Raw genomic sequence first — 9,936 nt, 5'->3', positions numbered from 1 at the left:
AGCTTCAGGTTTATACAGGACGCGCTCCGGTGATTAGCCTAAGTGTGACGATATTAATGTAGCGATAATGGCAGACTGGTCAGAGACCAATACATTCATGATTCATTTTCTTGTTGCTTGTCCTTCTCTAATAAAAGGTAGTTGTGGTTACTCTTAATAGTGGGCCTAATGTTTTTTATAGCTTAATGGTTCCATAATTTCTCAATAAGTCTCACATCACCGGACTAATACATGGCCTTTGTACGTATAAAGTGTAGTTATCATCTCACACCGGGAACACCACGATGCTTCTAATCTTTTTATTTGGTGCGGTCACTTGTCAGAATAAAAAACATGATATTGTTTTACATATGCTCACAGCGTGTATTGAGCACTTACTTTTTTTCTAGTTGTTCCCTTTCTGATTTGATTAGATTAGATTATACTTTATTTATCCCACGACGGGGAAATTCTGTCGTTACAGTAGCAGCATCGCACACAGCAAAAAAAACAACATGATTGTTCTGTATGAACATTAATTGTACAAGAATAGGAATATCTTATAAAGTTATGCTGGTTGTAAACATGTCTCACGTTGTGAATAGGGTTGAAATTGAGCCTAAAGTCCTTGGTCCATTTCCCGAGGAACTTAGTTCCCTCTGCTCTCTTTGAGGCAAAGGCTATTTTTACACTCCCACACATTCAGTCGGTCCGCTATGTCGGGCTTTTTCTCTCGTTGATAAGGCCGTATTCCCTTTTGCATATTCTTCCCTCCTCGTTACTGTCCATTAGAAGCTGCTGCTCATTGGGTGAACATGTGGCGCATGCGTTCTACTTCTGCATCAGTAAATCTGTGATCGATACCGTGGTCTATTTGAGAAAGCCGTGAATGTGCACTTATCCAGCTATCACACCTGGTTGACATAGCTTCCCCGTTCATCCTGGCTCGGCAAACGTGCAACAGATTAAGCCGCGATGAGCAGGTCACACTAAGTCAAGCTGCGCTTTTCCACTCATCCTGGATATCTTTATTCTACTTTCGTGCAACAGGCCCCTGCTGTACCCTGGAAATGTTTTTTTTTGTTTATTTTTGTCCACCTGTGACAGTTGGTCTCTTATGCTCTGACTTTTCAGACACAGCAGATGGTGTGTCCCAGGAGCTGGTGTCTGCAGGCCTGGTGGACGGGAGGGACTTAGTAATAGGTCAGTGATAAAAACACACAGCATTGTGTTTTATTCCATTCCATAGTTACCTAAAGGTTCAACAAAAGCTCACAGTGCAGTACTCTGTGACATTTTTTCCATCTCACAGTCTCACATTTTCCTCTCTTTCTGAACATATGCAGCACATACACATTTTTGTGTGTTTTCATTGGCTGAAACATTGTTTTTTTTTTTTTTTGCAGTTGCTGCAAATTTGCAGAAAATAGTTGATGAACCTCAAGACAATAAAAATGTCACTTTCAAACTGGTGAGTCCTACACCGTCATCTGTAAACAATAGTAGTTGTTTCTAATGAATCACTGATATACCTTTTTTTTTTTTTTTGATCCGTAGTTTTGTTAAATCTAAATGAGTTGTACTGTACAACTTTTTATACCAGGCCTGTTACACAGAGGAGCAATTTTAGGAACTGGAAAAGCCCACAAAGGCCCAGTCATACTAGTTGAGGGATGTGATGGCTATATTATATCTCTCTTCCTCTGTCTGTGTAGTTATTGTTCATTCAATATAAGTATGTTAAAACAATGAACAGTGTGTTTTAAGACAAGACAGCACTGACATTTCAATCACACATTGCTGTATAAGATACGTGCACTTTATTTTAATGCCCTGAGTTGCTTAAAAGTGCCATATGGGGGCGCCCAGATAGCGCAGTTGGTAGAGCAGGCGCCCATGGCAGGCCCGGGGTCGAGTTTTGAAACGTGCGTGCAGCTAGCAAACTTGGCATGGAGTCTTCTTCCTCACAGGCTTTTTATTCTTCCCTCTTATTTTCACAGGCCTCTGGAACTGAGGGGTCTGAAATACCAGACGACATCAAATTGATGGGCTTTGCTCAGCTTAGCATTAGTTAAACTGTTGTACTACCTGGGGCCTTGACTTGCCTAAAAAATGTGAAAATAATAAAAAAAAAAATAGTTCAATGCATTATTTCTTTCTATGGCTGTAAAGAAACCACTACTGCCAAAGAAGACAGTACCCTTTTGTCCACCACAGGATTATACAACTCCGCCTCGTTGAATATTGTGGTTGGCTGAAGTATCAGAGCGTACAGTTACAGTATAAGAATCACTCAAAAAAGTTTACAGCGTAAATGTAGAAGGATGCAAGTATCTGCAACAACCAGTTTTAACTTACATGGTCTCCCTCATTCTGTTATTTTGTTTTTCTCTAATATGTGATGCATTTGCACAATCTAAACTAACACCCTTGAATCCTGATAAGTATAGCAATGCCTTATATTCATCAGAACTACTGAATGCACGTTTTTTGGGGGCTTTCCCCCAGTTACCACGAGGAGCATTATGCTGTTTGGTATGTACAAGTGTGGTTTCAGTTGCTCACGTCAAACTTTTTACTTCATTTTGAGAAGAGGTAAGAGGCAGCTTACTAATTAAATTTTAGATACATTTCTGTACTCAACAAACGTAATCCTACTTTTTCAGAAGGATGTTTACATTCCCAACAGTAACATCTTTAAAGGATAAGGCTACTTTTATTCTTTTTTTTTTTATTAATATTATCAACAAATAAAATGGAAAGACCAAAACCAACCATTAGTAGTTAGTCTGTCACTGTAGAGGTTACAGATATATAGTTACTTTTTTTTTTTAAAGCAAAATAATTAGCTTAAACAGCTGGCCACTTTGGTTTTCATCACATGTCATTTAGACAGAAGCAAAGTGCATTTGTTGGGGACTATTCTTAACTCTGGATAAATACACATAGTGCTCTAGTGAGTATTTACACAAATGGACTCAAAATAAACCACAATGCCCATGTTTGTCATGAACATGAAGGTGTCCCCCAGTGCAACAGTGTGGCTCAATAATGTAGTTGCAATAGTTTTTGGGTAACGATAAGACTACGAAAAAGAACAACTATTGCCAGTGTGGTCCTTTTTAAAGTGCTGATACTACCAGCATTATTAGAAAGGAAAATGTCCTGATAAAAGAGGTAAGCTGGTCTTAAACAAATGTATTTAATTAAATAACTTGGATGGTTACAAAAAAGAAGCGCAAGGTTCATTCATTTTTACCGTTGCCAAATTAGCCTCCACTCTTTTCACACAAGACACTGGCCTGAGGTCAAGCGAACCTGATTTGTTGGAATTTTTTTAAGTAAAAAGTTTGACGATAGATGAAACCAAAGTGTTGTATGAGCACATGTGCCTGTCTGTTGGTATTAGTTTGTGTCTGTTTGGAATCAATTTCTCAAATTCAAAAAAGACTTAAGTGCATTTTTGTTTATGTGTATGAAACATAAGTACTTGATTTAACATCTACAGTGTAAGTCATACTTTTTGACTTTGATTTGTTTTTATACTGGGTGGTTCACTCTTGGCCTTTTTTCTGTCCTATGACACGATTGTGGGTTGCTGCGTGAAGGAAGACGACTGCACTGCAGATTCGGTTTTGGATTCATTTTGCGGGACATACAGCCAGTTTCTCTGGCATTTATGACTCTTATTTAAATTAAAACATTTTTAGCTTTTCACCTTTTGCCTTTTGAAAAGTTGAAATATATTTTTACTGTGGAGCCATAGGTCTCCTGATGCACTGCTTGATGCCACCTTAAGTTTCCCAAAATTGTTGAGCTGAGTAACTTAATAATACCAAGTGAAGGCTGTTCCCTGTACTTATTTTAACCCACATTGAAGTCATTCAGCTCCTTTTAACACTTGTTAGTCATTTTAAATGACTAAAATGAAGATTTAACGTCCCACAGTTTTGAAAAAGCTCAGCTATGATTGTAGATATTTAGAACGATCAGACGTGTTTTGGATTTGGAATGAAAAAGGCCGTTATCAGTCCAGTCACATCCGTACAACCTCCACTCTGGATGTTTTTAGTGCATTAGTGACATGGTTTAATAATGAATATGCATCTCGCAGTTAATACTGCTCTAATGTGTACATCTGAAACGCCAGCAAGGTTTTTCTGTTTCATTTGGTGATGTGATGTCGTCATAAACCTAGCCGATGCCATATTGAATGAAAATGGATGCATTTTTTTGCTTGCAGATAAAATGTTGACAGGAAATCTTTTTATTTTGACTTTAAACATGTTAAATTTTGTGCTAGCCTTAAATTGAAAACGACCAAGTGTATTTCTTTTTTTCTGTTGCGGTTTTGGTTCCGATTTTCAGTCTTTGAAATGCAGTTCTTGTTACAAGTGAAGATACCTGAAATAAAGATACAGTTGTGTCGAGCCTGTGTTCGCCACAAAGTCAATCACCCAATGTTACGTTTCCAAACTGCAGTATTATGTGCTGTTCTCCTGGGTTAGTCTACAGCTGGCTGCAGATAAGGGGGTGTGTGTGTCTGTGTGTGTGTGTGTGTCTGTCTGTCTGTCTGTCTGTCTGTCTGTCTCTCTGTGTGTGTGTCTCTCTCTCTCTCTATGTGTGTGTGTCTCTCTCTCTCTGTGTATGTGTGTGTCTCTCTCTCTCTCTCTCTCTCTCTCTCTCTCTCTCTCTCTCTCTCTCTCTCTGTCTGTGTGTGTGTGTCTCTCTCTCTCTCTCTCTCTCTCTCTCTCTCTCTCTGTGTGTGTGTGTGTGTGTGTGTGTGTGTGTGTGTGATGGCTTTGTTCTCATCCTTTCTCTTTCCTTCAGCCTCTTCTGTCCGGCTCACATGTAGTCTAACAAAGCTGTAGAAACTGAACAGATGACCGGCAAAAATCCTTTTGTCCGGACAATAACTTATCAAGGCTGTGATATATTTAAATTTTTCACCTGTTATTGTTTTTTTTCTCTCCTTTATTTCATTTGCTCTGTTTTTGATCGTTTTGGAGTTTTAAGCATGTGTCTGTTGATTATTTTTAATCAATAAAGAATAAGCATATCTGCCTCCTCCTAGTGCTCCACGTTTGTTTTAATTAGCGCTTCCTTGTGTCATTTAGTGAAACTTGTTTGTGTAAATAATTAAAAATGAATGACACAGCGAGAACCAGTCACCAACTGAACTGACTCCAGAGCAACTTTGGGTAAGTAGCCATGTGGCTTTATATACATGATTGTCACCCTTATGCTGTGCATTCTCTCTCTATCTCTCTCTCTCGCTCGCTCTTTCTCTCTCACTGCATCTATTTTTTTTTTTTTAAGTAAGCAAATTCCTTAATTATAGCTATTTTAAAGCTTTCTAAACAATAAAGGGGTAGCCTAAATATCACTTTTAAGATAATTTTTTTTAATGGTCATGTATTGACTTTTAGTCCCTAGTATGGGTCAAGCTTCAAAAACTCAATTCCTTTAATACATCTCAACAGCTTATCTTCATTAGAACCGCCATGTCTGGAAGACTAAATGTCTTTCGAGCTCTATATCCGGGACATTGGAAATATTTTGTGGGAGGGGGTGCCGTTAACGTATGTGCATTAGGTGACGAGGACTGCTGCAACCGGTGTTTCCGCTGTAGCCCGTCCGAGGATGTTCCCCTGTCCGTGCAATCAAAAATTACAATTACAAATCATAAATGATTTCGATTATATTTGTGGAACAATGAAGAGTCATCACTCTGTAATAAGGACAAGCAGTCTCTCAGCTGAGCTCGCGCGTGTGGACCTGATACTTCTCTATCCTGATGCTCGCATTGTTTGGAAGCTGACAATAAAGTGGTCGTAAAATGTAGGCTGTAGGCTACAGTCAATCACATTTGTTTTACTACAATCAAAACATCCTTATAGGCCTATCTTAGGGCTAAAGTCGCCCGCTGAACTTAAATGAGTTACCGGCTGTCTGGCTGGCAGCCCACGTTGGAAAGCATATGCATAATCAATCATTAACCTTGATAAAATGTGCACATGGAGATAGGCTTATGGTGTACCCACCATAAGGTCACCAAGTTACGGACCTTGGTATAATTTACAAGTTCTAAAATAAATCAAAAAGAACCTGTTCTATCGTGATTGTGGCGCAGTGCAGTGCATGGTCGTTACGTCACAATCTTTGGTTAAAACGATGGAAACGGGACAGCAGCTGATCCAGGCAAGAGTTCTCTGAGTTAAACAATGAACTAGCCAGCCAGCTAACCGTAAATTCATTCATCCCGTGGGCTGACTAACACAAAGTTGAAATGCTTTTCTATTGAATTGAATTTGTGTGAAGTGATGAAAATCCAGTGAAAATGAGGCACCCTTATATGTTCTTATTTTCATTTGCACTATCCTTAATGGACCCTGTGTTTACTTTCTTCCCACAGGCAAACCCAAATGAGAAGACTACGTCTGTCAAAGCTGAGCTTTGGGAAGGGAAGAGAGAGGGGAAAAGACGAGGAGGAGAAAAGGAGAATGTGATGGAGATGAGAGAGGAAGAGCAGACGGGCCCCTGTGCCCAGGGTAGGATGAGCATGATGTCCCTGTGCTGTTCAACACAATCACAAACTGACCTGATTCAATTCAAACTAAGCACAGAGCTATTTTGTTGTTAGGTTATTACAGTGGAACCTATAGGCTCAATTTAACAGCACAAACACCTAAGTGCAAACATAAGCTGGGTTGTGTCTGTGCTGTTAGTCATTTTAAATTCTGCTAAACAAACCAACACATTCTGCTCATGTTGCTGTTCGAGAAACCTTTCTATAATTCAAATCCAAAATAATTAAAACACAAATATGAAATAAAGGAGTATAACATTTAAATAAAATATTTTTTTAAATCCTAACTGACCCTGAATCTGACTTAGCAAGCAGTCAATGGACCTCCGTATTTCTAAAGGCCGAAAAGGATGTGGAGGACATCTCATTATCTTATCTAATCATATTGATGCCTGTGTCGGACCCTTGGGGTCTTTGGCCTCCAAAGCCAGCATAGTCTGTATTTCATATAATAATAATAATAATATAATAATAATAATAATACCTTGTGTTATTTAACAACTCAAGTGTTTTCAGCTGGTTTATATGATAACCTGGAGATGCAACATTATTACTGACAAAATGGAAGGAAAACAGCGCTTCACATCATAAGTCAAATTCAAAACCAAAAGAAAAGAATCTTACGACCCTGTAAAAATAGGTGCCTGCTGTCTTTCTCATGCTTAAATCTGATATTATGTTTTACAATTTCCTTCTCAGATAACATAACTAGAAGGTTGGCTAAGGTGAGCTGCTTTTTCTCCTTCTGCGTGCACTCTTTATGGGAAGTTTCCTCCTTGGTTCACACCCTCCAGGTGTTTATTCTAATGTTTCACATTAAACTGTGTACTGTTGACTCAAAGAGTACAGACAACATGGAATGCCTTGTCATCTGCAAGTCCCTTCCTCATTTCAAGTGTTGATTGTAAAAAATAAATGTAACTTATAATGTACTTTATACCATGTATATCCACTGGTGGAAAAAACAAAACATTTTTGTGTTTTTGTTTGTTTTGGGAAATCTTGTGTTTTGAACTTCAGGGACTGGACTTCAGCCTGAGGAACGCTGACATGTCCTGTTGTAATCATGGAGGTATGGAAGGGGTTTAAGGAAATGCCAAAGTCCAAAGACCAAGCTTACAATTTGGGGGGTTTCCCGGATATGTACATTTTAAGCGTTTTGGAGAGCATAAGTTTGATAACATATTAATAAAAATAACTTTCAGCGGGCACTGCATCAACGATCTGTCAAGCAGTAATACATGAGAATCAGGTTAAATGTTGAAATTAATGATCCGCAATCTGCAAATACAAAGAGGTAAAAACAATGACAGAACACCTGAAAATGAATGTTGACAATATTAATTAAAATGTTTAAATACATGTATTTATATAAATCATATACACCTTTATATAATCTTTGTATCATTTTGGATCTGAATTTATACATGAATCTGTGTGTGTGACAAACTATCTTTGTGTTGAACAGCACAAGGACATCATGCTTGAACTTCCTTTCTCATCTCCATCACTTCATTATTTTATCTAGGCGTGTGAATCTGCGTGTGTGAGAATTTGTATGGTCGCACTTTTATGTCTTGTTTGTTTTTGTTGGATTTATTGTGTATGCTGTTTTTAATGTTCAAGAAGCACTTTGGGTTTGCGTAAAATGATAAGTGCTATAAAATTCACATTGAAATGCTGTCTCTTGTTCTCTCTGTCTCCTCATCTTTTCCTGTACGTATCTCTTCCCTTCACGTCATAGCATCATTTTCGTTTTAGTCTGTCTGGGAAGTAAACACTGGGCCAATTGATATGCTGTAAGGATAATCTAGCAAATAAAAATAAGAATAGTCTACATAGGGGTGCATTTAACTTGAATTAGCCTACAACCCTTAACACAAGATCAATTGAACAGAGAGCATTTCAACTTTTGTTGAAAGTTTATCAGCCCATGGTTGGAATGGAGGTATCCTAATGGTAGCTGGCTGGCTTTTCTAATTCACTCAAGTGAAACTAGGAGCTATCCTATTTGTCAGATGATGTCTGGGGATGAATGAACTGCAGCAGTCCACTAACATCCTCTGACGTCACTTGCCTGTGTCACGCTTAGATCCAGCTGCTGTTAAAAAGAAGAAAAAAAACAGCTGCTGTCCCGTTTCTTCGAGTTGTTGACATGCCGTGATCAGAGAACCACTGTGTTGACCAAAGATTGTGTAGTAACGACAAGATCATGCACTGACACACCGACCCGGTCTCACCCACGCACGCCCCCACGCAGAACAGCTTGTTCTTTTCTATTACAATATTACACTTCCCCTACACTTCACAGTAGGTTAAAGTGAGGCTTTCTTAAGCCGATTCTTTCACAACTTTTATAGGACTTGGGGGGGGGGGGAACCGAGGTCCATGGGTGTGTTGTCCATGGGAGGTCCGGACCATGCATGGTCATCTTAATTGGTGGATTAAGGCCATGGTTGAAATACTTCGGTTGTCTGTTTGTCAGCAGAATGGGCAGGTCAAATAAGCACTGATAGTCAGTTTAAACATTAACTTGCAGGACGAGAGTAGAGTTGACTGTTGGTGGCTGGACGTTGCTTTATAAAGCCTGATCTCTGTCTGTCTGCCTGTCTGCCTGTCACGCTGCACAGGAACATCAGATAGGCCTACCGATATGAGCAACTTCGGACAGATCCTGAAGGAGATCGGGGAGTTTGGTTTGTTTCAAAAACGTTTAGTGGCCACATTATGCATCCCAAGCATATTTTCGGCTTACGACGTGATTGGTCAGGTGTTTACAGGAATGAGCTTTCCACATCAATGTAACACTGACTGGATCTTGGCGCCTGGGCCGAACCTGACAGATGACAGGCAAAGAAATCTCACCATCCCGATGAACAAGGATGGGAGGTATGAAAGTTGTGAAATGTTCACACCTGTGGATTTGGATTTGGCAACCATTGAAGCGTATGGGATTAACAGCACAACTGGATGCATAAATGGATACGAATTTGAGGCAACTGCCTCGACCATTGTCACAGAGGTAAGATGTAGACCCTATATTTGTTTGTACACCCACAGAACCCACTGTTCCACTAGGATACATGTATTTCTTAGCCTAGACTAGGATGCTTGTAATTTATGAGGTTATTTATTATTAGGTTCAGGATGCACTTTTCCACTATGAGGTGGCCGTCCGCTGTTCACGTGAACATCTTTTTAGTTGTTGATGTTAACAGTCAATGGTTTTGAGTCTTGACTTTTTTAAATGACAGCATATCGCAATGGCACTTGCCTGATGGCTCTCATCACTTATGGGGACAATATTTGAGAAAGTGGCCAATAGGAGATGATGGAACAACAGTGTTAAAAAGTAAAATCCCCCCCCC

At 39.3% G+C, this 9,936-nt stretch overlaps 2 protein-coding genes across 5 annotated transcripts in view; both read left to right on the top strand.

Moving 5' to 3' along the window:
- oxsr1b (oxidative stress responsive kinase 1b) overlaps positions 1–4,432 on the top strand; it is a 69,721-nt gene extending 65,289 nt beyond the window's left edge. For all 4 annotated transcript variants that reach the window (XM_032503628.1, XM_032503627.1, XM_032503629.1 and 1 more), the window contains 3 exons: positions 1,114–1,182; positions 1,386–1,450; positions 1,980–4,432. In XM_032503628.1, the coding sequence (XP_032359519.1) occupies positions 1,114–1,182; positions 1,386–1,450; positions 1,980–2,054 (209 nt within the window). In that variant the 3' untranslated portion in view covers positions 2,055–4,432. The remainder of the gene's footprint in view (positions 1–1,113; positions 1,183–1,385; positions 1,451–1,979) is intronic.
- Positions 4,433–9,008: 4,576 nt separating this feature from the next.
- The window catches only part of slc22a13b (solute carrier family 22 member 13b), a 12,317-nt gene continuing 11,389 nt past the window's right edge, over positions 9,009–9,936 (top strand). The window contains exon 1 of the mRNA XM_032504396.1: positions 9,009–9,590. Coding sequence (XP_032360287.1) covers positions 9,222–9,590 — 369 coding nt within the window. The 5' untranslated portion in view covers positions 9,009–9,221. The remainder of the gene's footprint in view (positions 9,591–9,936) is intronic.

Source organism: Etheostoma spectabile, chromosome 22 (genome assembly GCF_008692095.1).
Source record: "Etheostoma spectabile isolate EspeVRDwgs_2016 chromosome 22, UIUC_Espe_1.0, whole genome shotgun sequence".
Classification (NCBI taxonomy): Eukaryota; Metazoa; Chordata; class Actinopteri; order Perciformes; family Percidae; genus Etheostoma; species Etheostoma spectabile.
This window is presented reverse-complemented; position numbering and strand designations above follow the sequence as displayed.